Source organism: Lactuca serriola, chromosome 2 (assembly GCF_051521515.1).
Source record: "Lactuca serriola cultivar US96UC23 chromosome 2, Lser_US96UC23_V15, whole genome shotgun sequence".
NCBI classification, from domain to species: Eukaryota; Viridiplantae; Streptophyta; class Magnoliopsida; order Asterales; family Asteraceae; genus Lactuca; species Lactuca serriola.
Genome location: NC_136409.1, coordinates 121,573,258 through 121,597,062, shown reverse-complemented (window position 1 = coordinate 121,597,062; position 23,805 = coordinate 121,573,258). Strand labels below are relative to the sequence as shown.

The 23,805-nt window shown below is 34.6% G+C and overlaps 2 protein-coding genes and 1 long non-coding RNA gene across 3 annotated transcripts; all 3 read left to right on the top strand.

Annotated features, from left to right (window-relative positions):
- The first annotated feature begins 5,105 nt into the window (after positions 1 to 5,105).
- Positions 5,106 to 5,904, top strand: LOC145090426 (uncharacterized). Its single transcript, XR_013701562.1, has 2 exons — positions 5,106 to 5,605; positions 5,673 to 5,904. It is a non-coding gene; the product is annotated as an uncharacterized LOC145090426 (long non-coding RNA).
- A 3,703-nt stretch (positions 5,905 to 9,607) lies between these two features.
- On the top strand, positions 9,608 to 11,190 carry LOC145089525 (uncharacterized). The gene is made up of 2 exons (XM_079027952.1): positions 9,608 to 9,930; positions 10,233 to 11,190. Exons 1-2 carry the CDS (start codon positions 9,608 to 9,610, stop codon positions 11,188 to 11,190), a joined length of 1,281 nt encoding a protein of 426 aa, XP_078884078.1.
- Positions 11,191 to 14,091: 2,901 nt separating this feature from the next.
- On the top strand, positions 14,092 to 15,097 carry LOC145086702 (ras-related protein RABA5e-like). Its single transcript, XM_079024533.1, has 2 exons — positions 14,092 to 14,563; positions 14,662 to 15,097. The coding sequence occupies exons 1-2, from the start codon at positions 14,230 to 14,232 to the stop codon at positions 14,982 to 14,984; spliced, it is 657 nt and encodes a 218-aa protein (XP_078880659.1). The 5' UTR covers positions 14,092 to 14,229; the 3' UTR covers positions 14,985 to 15,097.
- Positions 15,098 to 23,805: the final 8,708 nt, after the last annotated feature.

The following is a 23,805-nucleotide window of genomic DNA, read 5'->3' as shown; positions in this document are numbered from 1 at the left end:
GAGTTTATACTTTAAATATTAAAATATTTAATTAAGTATACGTGCCTGAATTCATACTAAAATCAGTGTCACTAGGACAATACGAAAGAATTACGATTGTTGGGCAACACAAGTGGGCTTAGAGACATATGGTCAAATTAGGAAGAAGTATTTGGGTTAATTAGGATTTTAGGAGTAATTTGAATGCTATTTTAGTTATGATTTTTGTCACAACTAGCCTTTTTAGCTAAGAATTATGTCTTCATGTAAAGATCAACTCTTATATAACTTGTAATCTAAGCTGATGTCAAGTACTATGCTCATTCAAAATCAACCATTTAAATCAAAACTCCTGAGTGAAGTTCAAAACATAATTCAACACATCTCATATACTCAACTATGGGTTTGAAACCCTAATATCCATGCTCAAACATTTTAATGAGCCATGAATCAGCTATTGGGCCTAATGGACCATTAAAACCTCAACATGATTCTTTTTAAGCTAAGAGTCTTCAATTGGGCCCTAATTGGACCCATATTCATTAAATAATATCATTTTGGGCCATAAGACCTCTCATGGGCCTTATTGGGCCTAAAATGTATCTCTTTTTCATCATGGGTCGTAAATGATTTTCTTGAACCCTAATGGGCCGTAAACTCCTTTTCCCCATCACTATTGGGTCGTAAACCCTCATAAGGGCCCAATGGACCGAAAATCTTCAACTTGGGCCTCATAATTTCGAATATAAGCAAGCATGGCCCAAACCCTTCCCTTCTCTTTCCTTCCCCCTTATTCTCGGCTATACTACAAAAAATATATATATATGGGGGAAATTGTGAGGAAGACACATCACCATTGCATGGTGAGTATCCATGCTTAATATCCATCAAATATCTATCTTAAACTGATTTATCCATGTATGTCCCATCTCATTTCTCTCTTCTCTCTCTCTTCTTCTTATTCACGGCCAAAGCCCCCTTCACTCACCATTCTCCATTCCACACTTCCAACACTACAATCCTCGTCTCAAAGCCATCTAAGATTCTCTCATTTCCATCCCTCAAAATTCCGTAAACTAAGGTGTGTTCACCAAGGTTTTCTTCAAAGATCATCACTCATTTGGTAAGCTACTCTTTAAGCTTGATGATTTACTTCATTTTATGATAATCTTCACTCCTTAACAAATTATTTCGTGATCCATGCCCTTAGATCCATTTTAAGTTCGAAAAACTCCACTCAAGAAGCTTCTAGGGTCGAGATCTCATCTAACCTCCATCAAAAACCGAAATATCCAAATCAAAGTGAGTTCATACCCCTTATTTTTAGTTTTTACTATGTTTTGGGGGAGAATAAAAGTTGTTTTGTGTAGCTCTATGTGTGTATGCATGATTTTGTTTGTTTTTCATGATATATGTGTGATTATGTGTTATAAACTCCATGAACTTTAAGACATGTTAAAATATGATGATAATTGTAGGACATAACATCTATTGCAAACTTATTATGTAAAGAAAGGTTTTAAAATATTTCAAGGTTGCTTGAAACCAAGAAAAGTACATAAAAGGGCCAAAAATGACAAATAATCAAAAATGAGGTTATTATATGTAACTCGCGGCTTTAAGGGACTAAAAAGGATTATTTTTTATAAATATGATTCCTTATGGCATTTGTGATTTTAAAAGGGTTAAAAGGGTAAATTTTCACAAATGGGCCTCATTTTTGGGCTTTCACGGTTTTGGGCCAAAAATTGTAAAATTTTAGACTTTTTTTGGCTTAAGTGTCATTTTCAACTAAGTTGTGCCAAAAATGTAAATTTTTTATAAGAAGAACTAAAAATATAAATTTATTAAAACTTGGGCCAAAAAGATAAATTTATTTATATATGGGTTGAGAATGCACATTTTCATAAAATGATAAAACTAAGCTAAAAATGATATTTTTGACAAAAGTGAGTTAAAGATGTTATTTTTACTAAAACTAGCCTTAAATGCAAACTTTGGCCTTAAAGGACCTAAAATGTCAATTTTACCAAAAAGGTGCCATAATTGAAAATTTTCGATTTTTAGGACCAAAAATGACCTTTTACAAAAAGGTGGGCTTTTATGTCATTTTGGTAAACAACGAAGCTTAAACAACTAACGTAACAAACCACGGATCAATTACGTCATTTATACTTTGATTGGGTATGAAATATAATTTACATGCTTAGTGGGCCTTAGTTGTCCACTTATATGTTTATTGGGCCTGGAATATACCTTATATGCACGTTGGGCCTGAAATATAATTTACATGCTTAGTGGGCCTTAGTTGTCCCCTTACATGTTTATTGGGCCTGAAATATACCTTTCATGTTTATTCGCATAAATTCGATTAAGGATCTAGTGAGACGTTTCGTTTGGCACCAAATGAGTGTACAAATGTAGCCTGTAGTTATAACAAGAGTCTCCCGGAGAGAGAGAGCAACAGTTTGTGTATAGATCTATACGGGGGTGACACCCCACACCTGAGTTGTTCACTACAGTTAGACTAGGTCAGTCTAGGGTGACAAACCTTACCTTAAACAAGTCGGCGTCTAATAGACGTCATGACAGGCGAAATTCTCATTATCAAGTATGGTTATAAATGACTCACTTAGAGGAATTAAAATCATTATAAAATTTACGGGAAACAACCTTTTTTGGATAACACGGTAACCTACACGCACTGGTACTCAACCTCGGGTGTTGAGATTCCAACATTTTTTTATAGACAGACAACTTCGGTTGGTCTGGGGTCATTCTCTTTACATTCTCATAAACATTAACACACATGCGTTAGTACAAGATCGGACACAAACATTTCAAACCACTTTTCAGAAAATATCGGATTTTCTAGTGTTTACAAGTAATACAAAACATTTTTTCTAAACATGTTTATGAATTCACCAACATTATATATGTTGACCTTTTTAAATTAACTTGTATTCTCAGGAAATCGTTGAGCAGGTTGGTCAGCAAGAATACATGGATATTTTGTTATGTTATGTTTTCATCTTACTTTGGATATTTTGACATGTAATATTGAATTGAAATAGTTGATGTAAACAATGACTGTTGTAATATTACATGTGTGATGATGATTATGTTATGTTTTAATTATATCACTGTGATGGTACTACCAGAATGAAGTCGCCCAAGCCCCTGGACGTTTCCACCGTCTGGTTCGGGGGGGGGGGGGGGTGACAATTTTAGGTTTAAAATTATGTTTTTTTATTGTAATCGTAATTTTAGATTTTAAATATAAAAAAACGAAAAAAAAAGGCTTGTGTTGCATCTTGGTGCCCAAACTCAATTACTTAACCTCCAACCCAAGAAAAAACATGATCTTAATATAACATTCAACCTTTCAAACCCAACAGTTAAGAAAGATAGAGGAGAGAGTTAGCAAAGTAAGAGCAGGTAGGTGGCGTTACTGGGAATGGTGATTGGTGATCTCATATTCTTTCCTTCCCCCTTCCTCTAACCCTTTATCATCTTCTATACATCTCGCGTCTCCACAGACTAACACCATCTTTATACCATTATCGCATCCCAATAACACAAGATACTACTCATTGTGTGTACGGTGACACCCCTATTCATCAAGAACACCCAGAAACCTATGTTCATTGTTTTTGTAATCCAGAGATATTGCGTATTTTGTTCATAGGAGCAGCTTGCAATCTGGTAATGATTCTTTGTAAAGTGATGTGGTAAAGCATAAAGATTATGATTGTGATGCAAACAATAGTAAAGAACAGGGTAACTGGATTCATTGATTTGGTTGTATTTATTTTTGAGAAACAATTGAGAAAAAGATAAGGCTACGGTGGTGATGCTGACAATATTTCATTAGATGCTTTTTAACTTGCACATCAATTGTTTGTAGAAATGTCTCTATGTGACTATCATCAGAAACATCACATGTATCACACATATCACCTGAAGTTGTTATTAGTGGTGTTTAGGAGCTTCCTTCTAATATTTGGGAAGTATGGTGTATTGTGTTTGAGAGGTTGACTGGAAATCCATTTTCGATTTGTGAAAAATAATTATCTTGGTGTTTGGCTATATAAGGGCTGACAAGGGACTACAAATTAGAACAAGGGTTGAAGATGATGGTGTTGTATGGTGGTTCAATTGTTGATGTTGTTGGTTTGATGATGTAGAGACAATGAATGGCTTGTGATGTGGTGGTGGTTTGTAGACCGATGCTTGATTTCATATTGTTTACAAAGTGTAGATCTTCACAAGTTGTGGTCAGAGATGGTAAATTTGGTAGCTGGAAATCAAAATGGAGGTGGTGGTGAAAAAGATAGATAAAGACGATATGATGGGGTGAGGTGGGTCTAAATGGGCTCTTTATCAATTACTATTATTAATACCGTAAATAGTAAAAAAAATAAAAAGAAATAAAAAGAAATAAAAAGGGTAATATTGTATTTTTATATAGGCCAAGGATCATGGGTGGAGTTTCTTTAAACCATGATGGTCCTATCAAATTCTCAAAAGGTTAGACCAAATTGCTAATTTAAACAAACCAAATTGGACCATTTCTATAATTTATCATAAAATAAAATTCAAATGTGCTTACAAACAGTAACAAGTAGTAAGCAGTAAGCTTAGCCAAACCACTCTTTCTTTGGCCGGCTGGTTTTAAGCCCTGGCTTCTATTTAAGTCGGCTTGAGTTTTTGGAGTTGCGGCTTTAGTTTACTTTATCATCAGCTAAGGACATCTCCAATCCATCCTCAAACTCCAGTTTTCCCCCATTTTTTCTCATATTCTTCTTCAACCCTACTCCATTTTCACCTCCATTTTTGGATATATGAATAGTATTCCCTTATATATGGAGGAATACTATTCATATCTCCAAAAATGGATGTGAAGTTTGGTTGTCAATTTTAGTCTCTTTTATTTTTATTTTATATATTTCTAGTTTATTTTATCTAGTAATAATAATTTAAATACAATATTTAATATTTATAATATAATGTTATATACTAATTTATATTAATTAATCATAAATATAAAATTTAATTAGTAGAGGGTGTATTTAATAATATATATAAGAGAAGGCAGAAACACTATTTACTCAGTAGAAATTGGTTGGTCTAACCCCTTTTTATGGCTAAAAAGTATCGACTCCACCGCTTAAATCCCCTACATCACAAAACGATCCTCTGTGCTTGAATTTCCATTTTGCTGGTGTTCCCGGTGGTGGCCAACAAAAGCCCTAAATCGATTTCAATCGTATGCTCTGCATCTCCATTCAACATTAACGATATGTCAAACCTTCCTTGTATCTCTCTCGTCGGGTTTGCACCCCTCCCAAACCTCCGATTTCATTTCATCGCCTTCAATCAAATCGGCGCCAACGTGAAAGGAAGACAATCTGTTGGTCCAGAACGAAATCACGACTACCGATGAGGACGACGATCAACCAGATTCTGATATTGACTTTGAATCGAACTTGGACTCGGAGTCGGATTCGGGGGTATTCAGTGTATTCTTCAGACGATGAAAGCGGAAACGACGATGAGAGCCGGCGGAGACAATCGACCAATGAGGTCGACGCCTACTACTCCTTTGTATTTCACTTTCTTCTAGGTAACACTCGATCATCAGAGGAAGAAACTTTGGTATAAAATTCTCAGTATCTCTTTGTGTGTTGCAGATAGTAGTGGTTGTTGCTGACACTGTTTGTTTTCTAAAAGGTATTGTATCTTTTTGCTTATTGAGTGTAGCAGATTGGTCTTCATTCCCAACAATATCAGTAAGCTCTTCATCATCTTGTAGCGAAAATATGTGAGTTAATGTAATCTGAATTAATTGTACATGCTTTGGGATGTGGATTATGGAATAGTTGTAATTGGAAATTGGATTGGTGTACATCTTTCATTTCTCGATGTTCTTCGTTTGAAGTAGATGAATATGTGTGAGGCTAACTTCTAATTATTTGTTTGCAATAAACCTTTCTACCATCGGACCAATCATCAATTTTCCCTCCATAATTATGAAGGAGTAGCCTGGTGTTTTTTTTTTCTTTTAGAAATTGAGTTGATAAGTTGCAAATTACGCAGGTTTTTTATTGTTTTGTAGAAATTAGATTAATTACTTTCATAATGAAATTGGTATTAAATGTTTCAGTTTTAATGTTTTAGGGATTATATTGTGCAGTTTGCTAAAAAAAACAAGATTAGTTTTGCCGTTTTCAAAAACTAATTAATATGTTTATTGGTATTAGTAGGCTAAAAAACTGGTGGCCCTTCAGGCTCCTTAAGGGGTCTATTTAGTATTTAATGAAGATTTAGTCGAATTCTAGTTCAAAATCCATTTCAAAGGTTAATGAAGCTCTATTTGCTTTATTTGAAGAACTACTTATCCATATTGGTGATTAATTGATAAATTAATGATATGATCCAATTTAAAATGAATCAAATCATCAATTTCATCCTAAAAAGGTTTTAAAACTTCATTAAAATCTCAAATTTTCCAATACAAAGCTTGACAATTTTTTTTTATCTAAAACACTGTTGTTTTATTTTATTTTTGTTCAGAAAACCATTTATTTTTCTTTTAGAAAACCATGCATATTTCTTTTTTTTTTTTTTTTTTCTGAAAAGACACTCGTATAAAAAAAAAGAAAAAAAAAACACATTTTTTAAAGAAAAATAATACTAATACAACATAAATTATAAGCATTTAAAAGAGTTTATTAACGGCTAGAAATAGGGGTGTCAAACGGACAATGTTTTATGTAACACGAACACAACAATATATGATGTATTTTTTTAACTAACATAAAAACGAACCACTTAAAAAACGACAAACACGACAATGATAATATAATATAACAATTAGTTTATTTAATTAATATTTAATCATATATAACAAGACAAACAAATGTTAAATCATTGTCAATTTCGTATCGAAATTTGAACATGAACACGACACGACATCATGTTTTTTACAATTGACATAAACACGAATTTTTCGTCCCAATTTCGTTTATTGTTGTGTATTTTTGTCGTGTCGCGTCATCAATTCACAATGAGAGTTGATTTGTGTTTGAATAGAACTGAACCTTTTTCTTACTTCAAATTTTTGATTTTTTTATTTTGAAATTTCCGGCTTTTATAAATAAAAAAGCAAACTAAATAGAAATATGTGATTTTTTGGATAAGTGTATCCTTTGGTTTATTTTTTCTTGATTCTTAAATATAAAAAAACAAACTAAACCAAAATAATTGGGTTTTTAAATAAATGGTTTGTTTCGTTTCTTTTTTAACTTTTATATATAAGAAACTAAACTAAACTGAAATAATTGGTTTTTCTTTTTTTTGGTATGATTTTTGTTTTTTTATAGAGTAAGTTACTGAAATCGTCCCTATGATTTGATTAAAATTACGTGTTTGGTCCTTAACCTTTTTTTTTTTGCACTCGGACCATCCTTATGGTTCGGTTTTGTTACGAATTTAGTCTTTATTAGAAGTGTAATGACATTAATACCCTTATATATTTCTTTTTTTGATTTTGTAAGTTATTTATTATTTTTTTTTAAAAGGAAAAAAAGGGATTGTGTGTCCCTTTCTCCTTTCTCTCCCAACAACCTGCAATACCACTACCACCTCATCGGCCACTTGCACCACCACCCACCCATCATAATCAGGGGCGGACCTAGGGGTGGTCCACGGTGGCACCGGCAACCCCTAACATTTTCGGCCGTAGTGGAATTTTTTTTGAAAATTTTCGAATTTTTTATTTTTTCTACTACCGTGCAACCCCTAACTCTTCCGTGCAACCCCTACTGTAAAATCCTGCATCCACCCTGATCATAATCATCGTCGGAAAATGAATAACAAAAGCTCAAATTTGCATAAACCAAATGCAAAACCATGACTGTAACCCAACAAAACCACCACTCATCCTAATTGAAACCACCATTACAACCTTGTAAAACACCACCACCATCCAAATCATTGCAACCCTATACTAGAAAATCAAAATGAGTAACAAAATCATGAGCCCTACATGAAAATCAAAAAGAAAAGCAAAACTCAGAAACAAAATCAAGTTAAAACCCTTGTAACCATAATCAAAATTAACCCATGTAACCAAAATCGAAATTGATTTCTTCCGATGAAGACTCTCCGAAACCATGATTGAAACTGATTTCTAGGTAAGAAATATTTTTCTTTCAGGGTAGAGAATCTAGATAGAGACAAATCGATTTTTGGATGACCCATGAGACATATCGATTTGGCCATCAAGCATAGTCGTCGATTGAATCGATTTCAGGAAGAGAGAGATCAGATTCAGTATGAGATGGAAAACCCTACATTCATTTGCAGGTTTGAGATTCCATGGGTAGTCGATGGTAAAGATGTTGATCTGCATCGAAATGTTTTTTTATGAGAGAAATGGATCATCGGTCTCATGGGTGGCAGAGGGGCGGTGATGGATGGACGATCAGGATCGCTAGTATTGGTAGTGGAACTCCACTGCTCCGGTGTGAGTAAACTTAACGCCTTGTTCCCGAGTTTTTTTGTAAATTCATTAAAAGAAAGGGAAGGAAAATTTTGACGGAAAGAAAGGGATGTGAAGGAAAATATTCATTATTCCGTGTTCCCGAGTTTGAAGGAAATGAAAGTAAATGAAAGGAAAATTTTAAGTTTTTGTGTTCCCGAGTTAGGAGGAAAAAGCAAATAAAGCATAAAATTTTCCTTCCCCTCACTTTCTTCCGAAATCCGCCCAATTTGGGAGGAAAATTTGGAAGGAAAATATGACTCCAAAATCCTTCCCCTCCCCTCACTTTCCATCCATTAATGAAACTCAGGAACACGATTTTCCTTCGACACCCCTCACTTTCCCTCCGTATCCTCCCATTTCTCTCCTTAAGTAGAACTCGGGAACAAGGCGTAAATGAGGAGGGGGAGACGAAGATGTCATGTATTAGGGTTGGGGTGGGGTAATACCCATTTTTACTCTTTCTTTCAACTCTAAATAATTAAAATGATACAATTTTTTTTTTAAAATAAATATATAAGGCGGTAAGGTCATTTTACAAAACGTAATAAAACCAAAACACAAGGAGGGTCCGAGTACAAAAAAAGGTTAGGGACCATACACGTAATTTTAGTAATTTACTCTTTTTTATATTGTGTTTCTTTTTTTTTAACATTTTTTTTTGCAAATTGTGTTGTTCATTTATAAGTTTTATATGAAAGTACGATATAACACTTTTTCAAAGATATTCATGATGTTTGTTGAAATTTATTGTAAGTTTATTAACGATTTATCAGAAAGAATAGTAGAAATGTAAAGTTTCATAGAAAAACAATAATCATAACAAAAAACCCATAACTTTGTATACTCAAATTTAAAAACCAAAAGTTTGGGTTTGGTTCGAGTTTTTGTAAAAAACAAACCAGTCTCACTCTCGTGAGTTAACAAATTCCGTTCACTGAAAAAATTACGTTCTTTTTTAATAAAAAAACATCATATATAAAAACCGGAAAAACAGTTATCTCGTTTTAGTTTGCTTTCTTACATATAAAAATCGGAAAAACGAAACTAACCAAAACTATATTGTTTGAGAAATTAGACAATATGATATGGGTGAAGTGGGTCAAGGGATGTCTTTCCTCCGCAAGGGCTTCCGTTCTCCTTAACGGGTCTGCTACAAAGGAGTTTTCGTTATCCAAAGGCGTTAGGCAAGGTGATCCTCTGTCGCCTTTCTTGTTTATAATTGCAATGGAGGGTCTCAACGTGGCGGTGAAGTCGGCTTGCCAGAAATCGTTGTTTTATGGCATTAAAATCCCCAAAGATGGTCCTTCTATTTCTTATTTATTTTATGCAGACGACGCGATTTTTGTGGGCGATTGGTCTAGTACGAATTTTTGCAATATTGCTAGAATCTTGAGATGTTTTTGGTTAAATCCGTTCTTGGTAGCCTTCCTTTATATTTTTTCTCTATTTTCAAAGCCCCTATCTCTATTATTGAAAAGTTGGAAAAAATTAGGCGTCAATTTCTTTGGGGAGGCAGCGACAACAAACATAAGATTTGTTGGGTGTCTTGGAGTTGCGCTCTTGGGCCAAAGGAAAAAGGTGGACTTGGTATTGGGTCTCTTCGATCCTTGAATCTATCGCTTCTTACCAAATGGCTTTGGAGATTCAAGAATCAACCAAATGCACTATAGAGACAGGTGGTATGTGGTATTCATAACTTGAGCAGGAAACCGATTCATCACCTTGCTAAGAAGTCCCTCACTGGCGTATGGTCGGAGATATCGCAGGTGGTGAACATCCTGGAGAGTGAAGGGATTAATTTTAATTCTGTTTTTGGAGTTAAGATTATGGCTGGATCTAATACGTTATTTTGGCTTGAAGATTGGGAGGGGGGTGGCTCATTTGACTCTCGATTTCCTAGCCTTTCGATCCTTGACAAGAAAAAGTCATGTTTCGTTTCGGAGCGTATTCTCCCAAATGAGTTCAAATGGGCCTGGAAGAGGAATCCTTCAAGTGATCAGGAACTGGCGGATATAAATTCCCTTAGCGGGCTTATATCTAATGTGGTCACGTCTCATGGTTTGGACCGGTGGATTTCTTTGCTTTCCGGAGATGGGGTGTTTCATGTGCGTGAGCTTCGATGTCTTCTTGATTCCAAGATAACCTCGCCTATGGTGAATCCCACTGTCTGGTTTCACATTCCCCCCTTAAAAGTCATTTGCTTCGTTTGGAGGGCTTGCATTGATCGGATTCCGACGGTGATGGCATTGTCTAAAAGAGGTGTTCGTGTCGGGACTAACTCCTGTCATCTATGTTCCTCAGGGGTTGATGACACTGATCATTTATTCACAGGTTGCTCTTTTGCCGGAGATATTTGGAAATGGTTGTGCCATTGGTGTGACATTCCCTTTCGATCGTTCAATAACGTCTCGTCGTTAGTGGAGTTTGCGGCTAATTGGGGTCATTGCCCAAAGAAAAAGAGAATTTTTCTGGTGATTGTTTATGGATTCCTATGGTGTATTTGGAAAGCGAGGAACGAAAAGGTGTTTAGATCTACTTGTGCTAATGCTCCTAAAGTGGTGGATAATATTCTTGCTTTGGTGTTTGATTGGGTTAAACATAAGGGGAAGTTTAATAATTGTAATTGGTATGTTTGGGTTTGTAATCCTTTTGACATTTTGTAGCTGTGTTGTTTATGTTTTTGCCCTGCCTTTGCCTCGTTAGGCTGTGGCTTTAATAAAATTCCCCGTCGGTTCAAAAAAAAACCAAAACTATATTGTTTTTTGAATCTAAGAACTTCAAGTAAAAAAAACCAAAAAATTTGAAGCATCCCGGAATTTTCAGTTTATCGTTTGCCCAAATTAATTCATACCTATACTTGTTAACAAACTTTGTTTCATGTTTAGAAATTTGTATCATGAGAAAAAAAATCTAAAAAATGATGTTTATTGAAAGAAAAAAATTGATATGAATGGCTTCTATGAAAAGTTTAAGAACTATAAATGGTTTTTTTAAATAAAAAATAAATTAATAATTTTTCAAATAAAAGCTTAAAAAAAATTATGATATTTCTGATGTTAAAAAAATATAATATTTTCTGATAAAACTACAAGGCATCATTCCTCTCAATTAAATTACTTCGTAACCAAGAAACATCAAATTTAGCAATAAAATAGAAGGAGAATGTGGGCATGTGACCACTTGTTAATTATGGACATGGGAACGTGATCATCATCGTCACGCTTAATCACTTTGCGTTCCCATTTCTGATTTCCCCCCACTCTCTACCTCCCCACGCCTCGCCTGGACAATAGACCTGCTGTTTTTTTTATTAAGTGATTATTTTTTATATATTTGTTCTAAAATAAGTATTAATTTTATAAACTTTGCAGTTTGAAAAAGAAAATACTTATTTTGTAAAATAGATTTTATAAAGAAAAATGTCCTTCTCTTCAAAAACTTAGAAAAGTTATATTTTTAGTGGACCATTTTTGGAAGAATGATGTATCGCAAAGATCACTTTATGAAATATATACTTATTTTGTTATATATGTTCAAAAGATGGTACGTATAATACGAAACCTCTATTTTTATCATTTTTGATGTTTAACTTTGTCTAAACTAAAGTTTTTAGTTTAAAAGAATAAACCTTAAAATTCAAAAACTATTTGAAATAACTTTCAATAGTTTTTACAAGTTTTTTTAACTTTTAACTTTTATATTATTTTACAAATTTGAAAGGTTTACATCTAATTTTTTCAAATATTTTTATATAAATAAAAACTATATTTTCATTATTAGTATTGATTTATCAAACATATATTTAATATCAAATTAGGGGTGTTTGATATGTTTCTAGGTCTGATAAGAGACTAAGTCGGTAAGTATTATTCAATAAGATTCAAACCGTTTGATACTAATCGATCAGATTTAACAGTTTGATACCACATTTATAAACTATAGATTCAGTTATATATCATATAGTATGTTTTTTATTGGGTCCAAAAAAATATTTGATCTAATTCAATCATACTTTGACTTAATTAGATCAAACTAAATTATCTAAATTGAAAACTATCAACTAATGGTATTGTTTTTTCAATACAAAAAATATCATTAAAATATATTATTTGTATACATGATATCAACGGAATACATATGTGTTCAAATAAAAATGTGTGGTAACCGGTTATTTCAGGCAAACGGAAAAACGACTTAAAAATGTAACGAAGTTTCCAAAATGTTCAAGAAATATCTATGTTTTTTTAGTAATAAAAATATCATTGAAATATGTCATTTGTAAAAAAAAATACTAACAAAGTACACACATTTAATACAAAAAATATCATTGAAGTTTCCAACATGTATAAAAAATACCATTTTTTTCATGACGCTTTTTGTTAACTTCGTTTTTGTCGGATTATGTAGAACACAGTCATCACCAGAGATTATTCACCGTCATATCATTTCACAATAGTTGTGCACTCTCTTTTATTCCCCCACTCGATCGTTCTTACGGTAACATGAGAAGTAAGTGGATAATAACATTAGTTAAACGTTCTTGCTTTCAAATCATGTTATATGCCTCAAAACTAAAATGTATATACGTTATATATATACACATATTATACATCAGGTTTAGCCGCTCATTAGTGTTGCAGCACAAGAGAGACAAAATACTAGACATAGGAACGGTTGCAGATTTTCCGACACTACAAAAGTTGTCGGAGGATGATGTTTCATAATTGGTTAACGAGAGAAGCGAGTATGACATTATGTCATGAGAATTCCTAAATGTGGATGCAAAGGGTAGGAATTGTATTTAATTCTCCATGACCATTAAGCGATGAATGGCCAGGAACACTCGAATTTATGTGGCTAAGTTGATAACGATTTGTGGTCAAAGTATAGAGGGGAAGAATATGTGTTGGAACGCTTGAACGATTTGCATCCTAATTGATTGATTCTTAGTTATCTGTTTTTCTATGATTATATCTAGACACAAACCAATTGAGTGGGGGAATAAAAGAGCGTGCACAATTGTTGTGAACTGGTTTGAGGGTGCATGATCTCCATTGATTGTATTCTATATAATCCGACAACAACAAAGTTAACAAAAAATGCTTTAAAAAACAATGATATTTTTTGAATATTTTCAAAACTTCAATAATATTTTTTTGTACTAAATGTATGTACTTTGTTGGTATTATGTATACAAATGGTATATTTCAATGATATTTTTTATACTAAAAAAACAATTGTATTTTTTAAAATTTTGGAAACTCTGTTATATTTTTAAGTCATTTTTTCATTTACCTGAAATAATTAGTTATCATAAATATTTTATTTGAACACATATATTTCATTGGTATTCTATATATAAATAATATATTTTTTAAACATTTTATAAACTTTGTTAGTAATTTTCCCTAAATTAATTTAAGATATAATCCAAACAAATCAATTTACCAAATATATGAAACATCCTAAATTTAACTTTGTCAATGTGATATAGCACGCAAAATATGTGAGCGCGTAGGAATTGACTTGGTGTCAATCGCTAACAAAAAGGTCCACAAACGCACCCCTGTCTCTGACACCTTTTTACCTTTTTTCTTCTTCTTCTTCGTCTTCGTCTTTTTCTCCCAAATCAAACCAAAATTCACCTCTTCGATCATTATCAACTACAGATTCCACTCAGATTCTACTTATTTTCTCAAAAAATGGACTCATCGGACGATGAAGGAGAGGAGTATCTGTTCAAAGTAGTGATAATCGGAGATTCAGCTGTCGGCAAATCAAATCTGCTCTCCAGATACTCCAAGAATGAATTCAACATGCATTCTAAATCCACCATCGGAGTCGAATTTCAAACTCAAACCATGGAGATCGACGGCAAGGAGGTTAAGGCTCAGATTTGGGACACCGCCGGTCAAGAACGCTTCCGCGCCGTCACCTCCGCTTACTACCGCGGTGCTGTCGGTGCGCTCATCGTTTACGATATCTCCCGTAGCACTACTTTCGATAGCGTCACCAGATGGCTTGAAGAACTCAAAAGTGCGTTAGAATTTCGTATTTTACTAAAATTTGTTAATTTTCGATTATCTGTTTCAGAAGAATCTCATTTTATTAGATCCGGTTGAAATTGTATGCAGCTCATTCGGATACAACAGTGGTGAGGATGTTGGTTGGGAATAAATGTGATTTGGGGAATATTCGAGCTGTAAGCGTTGAAGATGGGAAAAAACTTGCAGAAAACGAAGGGTTGTTCTTCATGGAAACATCTGCACTTGATTCAACCAACGTGAAAACAGCTTTCGAGTTGGTGATTAAAGAGATCTACAACAATGTTAGCAGGAAAGTATTGAATTCTGAATCGTATAAATCTGAATTGTCCATGAATAGGGTAACTCTTGATAACAGGGGTGACGATGATGGATCAAAGCAAAATCAAAGCAGATCCTCTTGTTGTTCTTGAATCTTTGAGTAGTTAAGAACTAAGGCAAAAAATGAGGTCTTTCATGAGTTGTATCTATGTTTATAGACTAAATTTGATTTCACATATTTAAAATAATTTTTTTTTTCCAGAAATCAATTGTTTTGTGCTTGAATTTTATTCAACTTATGGAAATTGTGTTCAAGATATATCCGGAAATAAAAACATTCTTTGTCATGTTTGACCACAAATGAAACAAACTCATGATTTTTGTTTACAGAATCTCGTTCGCCTATATTGTTTTGAATCACTTGACTTTGATATATTGGACATCTGATATTCCCTTTAAAATAATGATTATTCAAGATGTATTTGCCTCTATTTAAAAGTACATTTTTAAATGAAAAAAACCACAAAAATTTTTGGTCACCGTATTATGTATTTTTTCTGGAAAATGGTCCAAACCATGAAAGTTTTGGATTGATGGTTTTTTGAGCATGTTTATGTTTATATTTGTATGTTGTTTTGATTCCTATGAAAGTTGAAATTACTAAATGGCCCTTATAATATTTATTTTCTATTTTTATTGTTTATATTCCTTCCGTCCCAAAATTATTGTCAACAGACAAAAAACACACAGATTAAGGAAGCATTAATTACCGGTAACTTTATTTAATAAAATGACACTTTTATCATTATTTTGCATTAATGTTACATTAAATGTTTAGTTGGTTAAGTAATAATGAAAAAGTATTTTGGTAAAAACGTTATTTATTTTTAGAAACGGACTATTATTTTGGGACAAACCTAAAAGAAAATATGAACTATAATTTTGGGACGGAGGGAATATTAAATAAAGATAAGACATGTGCACACATTTCCTATACAAGGAGCCCCACCATTTTTATACATCAATTACTATCCCATATCATAAACCAATTTCTGAGTTAGGGAACGAATCGATGGTTTGGTTTTTGAAGTTTCAAAATCAAACTTACCATGACCCAAAGCTAATAATCGAATTTTGAGTTGACAATTTCGAAAAATCAAACCTGCAAGTTGTCAACAAGAAGAAAGGAATTAGAGGCTGCAAGATTTTAGAATATCTACAGCATTTCGGCGAGATGGTTGATTCAGATGAAGATTATAGACAGTGGAGGGTGGATCCTAAAGTAGCAGAGAAACAAGTCAAATTTTAGTTGAGACTAAATCCTGCTCATTTCGGAGTAAAGGTTGTGAGCAAGAGGCTTATGGATATCCTTCCATGGATCGTACTTGGGTATGGAGATGGATATATGATGGAGGATATGGCATAGGAGGATGATTGTGAACGGTAGAAAAGGATGGTGGCACGGAGAAGATGACGGAAACAATAGAGTTGGTGTTGTTTGTGTTTCTTTTCGTAGGTTTATGTGTGGCTGGAATCAAATAGTTGTGGAGAGAGAGAGAGAGAGAGAGAGAGAGAGAGCTCTCTTTATATATATATATATATATATATATATATATATATATATATAGAGAGAGAGAGAGAGAGAGAGAGAGAGAGAGAGAGAATTAAACAAAACGGAAAATACAAATTATAATGACAATTTAGTCATTTCAATTTTTGAAGGGATATAATCCTCATACAAACATGTTCAAAAGGACTACCAATTCAAAACTTTAATGGTTTGGACCATTTTTTAGAAAAAATGCATATCATAAGGACCATTATTGCAGTTTTGTCTTTTTAAATAAACGTATGGCTTCTCTAAGACGTTGAAAACAATTCTTTACAAGATGGTTATTCCTTCTGGTCCATTGAAGCGTGAGTTAGATTGTTACTTTTTTCTCCTTCCATGGTGGTGCACTTTGTAGGTGTTCAAGTCCGGGACCAAGAATAGACAAGAAAATAGATATGAGAATGAGAAGTTATTGCAACATTATTATATCCTAAACTCATTGGCTACATGGGGAAAAAGGACGGTATTGACATTCTAGTTAAAAGTTTGTTCGACAATACTAGATTAAGATCTTTGGACCAAAAAGGATACCACATTCAAGAGGAGAGAACACTCGGCATAACAACCTCAGGCAATGTCTATATAAGATTGTAGGTGGACATTTTAAAACATTAGTGAAAGTGTTATGCTCCTTGGAGTTGCTCCATACGATTGTTAGTGGCGGATCCTGGGCCAGGAGGGGCCATGTTCACCCCGCTTTTTGCCTTACTAATGTCACTATACAAGTTATATACATGTAATTAAATCCAAAAATTAAAAAAAAAAATCAATCTCATGGCCCCTGAGGTACATAAAATGCATCCAAGAAAATCAAATAAATTAGGAACTAAATCAATAACTAACAAAAATTCATGAATTATAGAAAGAATCAAGAGCAATCCTAGTAAAAATATAGGATATTGAGTTCTATAAAAATCTAATGTACAATTTATTCATGTAATCTTGTAGAAATACAAAACTCTAAAAAGTTATCTCTCCCACCGGAACCAGTGGATGCCTTCGACGACTAAGTGCTCACCTCCTTTGTTCACTGAACTAGTGACCTCCATGCACACTCTCTTTGTTCTTCGCCCTTGTTGTTCACTTCCGTGTAGTCTCTCTATATGTGGTCCGCCCTTTTCCGTCCTGCTCACCATCTCCGACCGGTGACCTCCGTGCAGTCTCTCAATCTCCTTTTTAAACTTGTGTGTGCACTCTTTCTCTCACCGATAATTATTTTTATCTATTTCTTTATTTTCTCTCACTAGTGATTAAGAGAGATGGGAGATAAGAAAAAGAAAACTGTGAATTCTGAAAAGGTAAAAAGTCTCCTGCCAACTTTTAAATATTTATTATTTTCTTGTTTATTTGTCTTATCGAGAAAAAATTTACTTGTTATTGTAGTAACTTATTAACTAGAAAGGTCCGAATCAATAAATATGACAGACGTAGAAAGTGCAATGATGAAAAGCCCGGAGTTTGCCCCAGACCGTTTTATGAAAAAATGAAAAAGTTTTGACTGCAAGAATCAGAAGTTTCAAAACGGTTAAAGAATTAAAGGGGTAGAAATTAGCAAATTTTTAGAAAATGGATCAAAGTTGTCAAACCGTTAAAGTTTTGTGGTCAAACTTTAAATATTAAAAGGTTCCTAAAAAGTGTAAAAATATTGATTGAAAGGACCAAAAATGTCAAAATAGGTAAAGAATGAGGAGCAAAGTGCAGGGACCATTCTGCCAAAAAAATGTCCAGTTTACTATTCCTAAGCTTCATATCTTTAATATATATATATATATATATATATATATATATATATAGAGAGAGAGAGAGAGAGAGAGAGAGAGACAGAACTATATTGAATATTGAAGAATACTGAAGACGTCTAACATATTCATCATCCCTTATTATTGCTTGTTAGTAAGTATAATTAACTTTTTTGTGAAACATTTTACTAAGGTCAAAATAATTACTTTGTCATTTTCTTAGCTAATTACAGAATTGTACGGATTTTATGATGTTTTAGTTTCGGCCCCTTTAATTATACCGCTCGTGTTCCGCCCCTGACGATGGTGATACCATAAAGGCTTTGGAGGCTAAAAATTCATACAAGCCACCCCATACATGTTGAGCACATTTTCTGTGCCTCCGCTTGTAATGGAGAATGATAGTGTCCTTGGTTGCATTAAATTGTTTCCTAAAGGAACTTCGTTGTGGGAGGGATGAGTTTAGGGCACAACATTTTTTGGATTCTCTATGTGGAGAGGGGTCTGATGTAGCCACAGATCTCTTACGTGCAATCACAACAATGATTAATTTGTAGCTAGGAAAAGATGTTTGTCGAGTTTGGAAGAATTTGTTGTGTCTGCTCATCTTACGTTGCTTTTAAAACCCGATAATATTGTATCCTAAACTCATTGGCTACATGGGGGAAAGAGGACGGTATTGACATGCTAGTTAAAAATTTGTTTGACAATACTAAATTGAGATCATTGAACCAAGAAGGATACCACATTCAAGAGGAGAGAACAGTGGGCATACCAATGTCAGGCAATGATACCATAAAGGATTTGGAGGCTAAAAATTCATACAAGCCACCCCATCCATGTTGAACACATTTTATGAGCCTCAGCTTGTAGTGGAGAATGACAATGTTCTTGGTTGCATTAAATTGTTTCCTAAAGGAACTTCGTTGTGGGAGGGACGACTTTAGGGCACAACTTTTTTTGGATTCTCTATGTGGATATGGGTTCGATGTAGCCAGAGATCTCTTACGTGCTATCACAACAATGATTAATTTGTAGCTAGAGAAAGATGTTCGTCGAGTTTGGAAGAATTGGTTGTGCCTGCTCCTCTTATGTTGCTTTTAAATCCCAACAATGGAACCTGACCTATTATACTTGGTATTATATACATGCATTTGATTTCCAAGCTTGTATCGGGTGGTGCTAAAGAAATGACAAAATGCCTTAATGATTTTTTCTGGGGTCGACGTATCGGGTGGTGTTAAGGTCGTATTAAATATTGTCAAAAGGGTGTTTAGTGAACGCTATGTTGATGGGTTTCTTGCAATGGTTACAATATATTTCCCAAATTCCCTTAATTTGGTAGATAGATCAACATATTTGGTCCATCATTTGGGTTCAACAAGGCGGCGATTTGGAACCATTTATTTTCACTATTGTAGAATTTCGTAGGGGATGTTCGGGGTTCAAACCTTGGCATTCCTAAAATATCACTATATTCCACGATTAACCTCCCACGTGGGCCTTGGGATGGGTTGACATTAGCCGCTCGATGGTGTAGTTTATGATTTTTTATATTTCACCCATTTGTGCAAAAATTTAGAGATAATAGCAAACTTCTTCTTCATGCATAGTATCTTGATGATGGGAACGTCATTGGAGATTTAAAGGAGGTAGCTATAGTGTTGGACTTTATTTTGGTAACTGATACCGAATTGGATCTTGAACCGAATATAAAAAAAAACGAGTTATTTTTTTCCTTCATGTAATTGTAGGAAGCTTTGTGAGGGATTTTTTCCTATAGACAGACACCAGGAAGATGTTTGTAACGCCTAGTTTCGAGTATGTTATTTATTGATTATTTAAGGGGAAAAAGGAAAGAAGGTTTTGGTATGAAGGTGACTTCGTGACGCAATGCTTGTGGTGCGTGATAGTTGGACCGCAGCGCTGCGGCCATTAAGTGGACCGCAGCGCAGCGCCGCCACAAATCAAAAGCCTAGGTCTTGGGTTTGGGACCTTATTTAGAGGACTAACTTCTAGTGTTTTCTCTCTTATCAACCTCCATCCTCTAGGAACCGTAGAGCTTGAAACCCTAGCCTCTTTCCATGGATTCTTGGGCTTTAGTGTGCTACTTGAAGAAGAAGAATATTCTTTTGGTGCAAGAGAAGCAAGATCCATATAAGTTTCAGCCTTCTAGTAATCTTCTCAACCTTTGTAAGTAATAAAGTTTAAACCTTTATGATTCTACTTCATGTATCTACTGTTTTGGTGCATTTTGGTCCCTTTTCCGTTGATATTTCATGTTGTTTGTTTTATCCTAACATGTATATAGTATTTTAACATATAAAACAATATGTTTTTTTACCTAGTTTAAAGAATATATACATGTTTTTCTTAAGATTATGAAAAACCGGTAAAAGTTTGTTTGAGATACCCCTAATTATAGTCTGTGTATTATTATTATTGAGAATCGACCCAAAAATATTATGTAGCGTTTCTTTAAGCTTGTTTTGAAGTTTTCGTTTCGGCGCTGTTAGTTGTAACTCTTGTGTTCCGCCCTTGCAATGACGACCGTGTTAGTTAGCTATTTGGCGTTTTTGGGCGGTTCCAAGACCTCGCATACGACCGACAACCTCCTCTTTCTTCTCCCAACGTTCGCTTCCGTGGTTCTCTGCCTTCCACCTTCCATGGTCACTAATCTGTGTTTTAACATAAAAAAAAAAGCTTAGGAGAAGCAACAACAAATGCATGTCGCGGACATCAATAGGAAATTGGCATTCACCAAATAAAACTTGCACCCAAGATCATTGGCCGCTTCATCTCCAATGTTCTTGAGAACCTGCTTCTTTCACACATTCACAATCCGAAGCTCCTCTATTTCGTCTCCTTCACTAGCTTAGGATCTTCATCTGCAACATTCATTATCGCAAACCATTCTGTCTCGTTCTTCTCTAGCTGTGACAGGCTCTACAAATACAAAAAGATGGAACCTTTTTTTTTGGAATTCACTCCTTGTTACTCTGATCAAACCATTATGTCTCCTTTTGCAGCTTCCAAGTCTGTCACATTGACTCGGTACACCCCAAATTCTAAATGGTACTCCATTATTGTACAATTTGGTTATGCATATAATCAAGAACATGACTCACAATTTGGTTACAAATTGTTTTGTTTTAAAAAAAAGGCATCATTATTGCATATAATCAAGAACTGACATATTTCTATAAATATGCGTAAAGGGACTGGAGTCAAAGATTGATTGCCGATTATCATTATGATGAAAGAGGTACACGAACATTGATAGGAACTAAGTGCAAAAATTTCTTGAGACGTAATCAAGCTTTAATGTTAATGATAGGAAGATAAAAGAAATGTTTGAGAATAACAAGCAAAAATTGTTGGTGTGAGTTTTGGGTATACATGGTGCGGTTCAATATTGTTTTTGATAGAAACCAAACCGCAAATGCAAGTATTACATTTTTAAAACAGATAGTCTGAACCACCATTTTTTGGACTAAGACAATTTAAATAAAGTCCATTTCAACTCAATCACAAAGGCAGGCGTTGGTTCTTTTTTCCTAACACGAGGGTTCTTTTTTCATAGGGAGTGAATTGCCTTTTCTTTGGGTGGAGGATCTCACACAAATCTTATATATATATATATATATATATATATATATATATATATATATATATATATATATATATATATATATATATATATATATAACACACTAGTAAAATGTATGCGTTGCAGCGGCAACGATTAGTTTCATTTTGACGACTTGTATTCAATTATCGATTAAGTAATATGTTTCTACGGGTAAAAAATATAAATACATTGTTGTTTTTATTAAAAACATATAAATATGTTTACACAATATAGTGTTATAATATCTAAGGATCCGTTTGGTTCGCTCGAATGGAATGGAATTCGAGGGAAAAGAATTCCAATTTCAACATATTCCAGTGTTTGGTTCAGCTTTTATGATGAAATTTAAATCCTAACTAAGAAAACTTTTCATCAAATAAGCTTTTATGATGAAATTTAAATCCTGAATAAGAAAGCTTTTCATCAAATAAGGGAAAACAATTTCCTTCAAGAAGATGATGGAATTAATTCCCTTCTAGGAAGGAAAGTAACATTTTACCTTATTACTCTTGTTTTATTTCACAACATAACCTCTACCACCATCACCCACCACCGCCACCACTACCCACCACCACTCACCACCACCCACCGCTACCACCACCTACCACCGATACCGCCGCCGCCACCTACCACTGATGTCGCCGCCATCACCACCGATAATGTCACTGTCACCACCACCACCAATGTAACGACAAAAAATTTCCAACTAATTTAAAACATTTTAATCCATTCAAAACAAAATCATTAAGTTAATACAACTTGTTTTCAAACAGTTTTAAACATCAGAGTATCCCCAGAACCACATCACAAAATCATGAAATATGAGGAGCGGTACGATCACGCTTTTGCCTTGCCACGATCACCTAATGTACCTGAAACAATAAATTGAAACCGTAAGCTCGAAAGCTTAGTGAGTTCCCCCAAAATACCCATACACACATAACCATACACATACATCAATAAACAACATACTATGGGTCCAATCAACCGTCGGGTTGGAATACCCTAGGCCCTCAACCATCGGGTTGGAATGCCAACATACTATGAGTCCAATCATCCTTAGGATGGAATACTCTCGGCCCACAACCATCGGGTTGGAATGCCCACACTTATACATACAATAACTACTATGGGTCCAATCATCCTTCGGGATGGAATACCCCAGGCCCACAACCATCGGGTTGGAATGCCAACATACTACGAGTCTAGTCATCCTACCGAGATGGAATACTCCTGGCTCACAACCATCGGGTTGGAATGCCCAAATACTATCAAACATGTGCATCTATCAAATAATCACATAACAGTCTACTGAAACAACATAGTAGGGCCCTATCATCCTACCGGGATGGAATACCCTCTATAGTTATTCAAACATGCACACATATCACATGTAATCTCTTACTAGTACACAGACAGTCCGACCAGCTACAGGTCACTAAGCATAACGACATCCAGTCTAGCATGATGCCAATCTAACCAACCATACTAGCATATAATCGCCCATTCTAGCAGAATACCATACTGACACATCACAACAACAATTACTCAAATAACAATTCAAAGGGTCAGCCTTGGTGCCTTAGACCCTTGGTATAGTGAGGACAACTCACCTTGAACTGCTGAAACACTGCTGGTACCCTTCTGACTGCTATTTGACAATCCCCGCACCGCTGCTCCTCCAGCGCCTCGAACTATCAATGCCACAAAAACACTTAGCCCCAAAACAATATCCTTCTAAGGGTAAATTGACCATTTTACCCTTAACCCAATCTAGTCCATGACTAAGGTCCAAAAGCACAACATGAAAAGCCCAACACTAGAAAAGCTTCTCAAGCCCATTAGTGACCCACTAATGGCCCAATTTGCTACATTGGGCCCAATCCCTTAATGGGCCTCACCCTAAGCCCAAATTATATTCCTTGGCCCACTAAGGCCCAAATACCCAAACATGCCCCAAACCACGGCCCAAAACTCATGATCCAACAGAC

Coding starts and splice junctions, on each gene's coding strand:
- LOC145089525 (XM_079027952.1), top strand. CDS start 9,608: ATGATATGGGTGAAGTGGGTCAAGGGATGTCTTTCCTCCGCAAGGGCT. Junction 9,931..10,232: donor AGAATCTTGAGATGTTTTTG/GTTAAATCCGTT, acceptor TAACTTGAGCAG/GAAACCGATTCATCACCTTG.
- LOC145086702 (XM_079024533.1), top strand. CDS start 14,230: ATGGACTCATCGGACGATGAAGGAGAGGAGTATCTGTTCAAAGTAGTG. Junction 14,564..14,661: donor ATGGCTTGAAGAACTCAAAA/GTGCGTTAGAAT, acceptor AATTGTATGCAG/CTCATTCGGATACAACAGTG.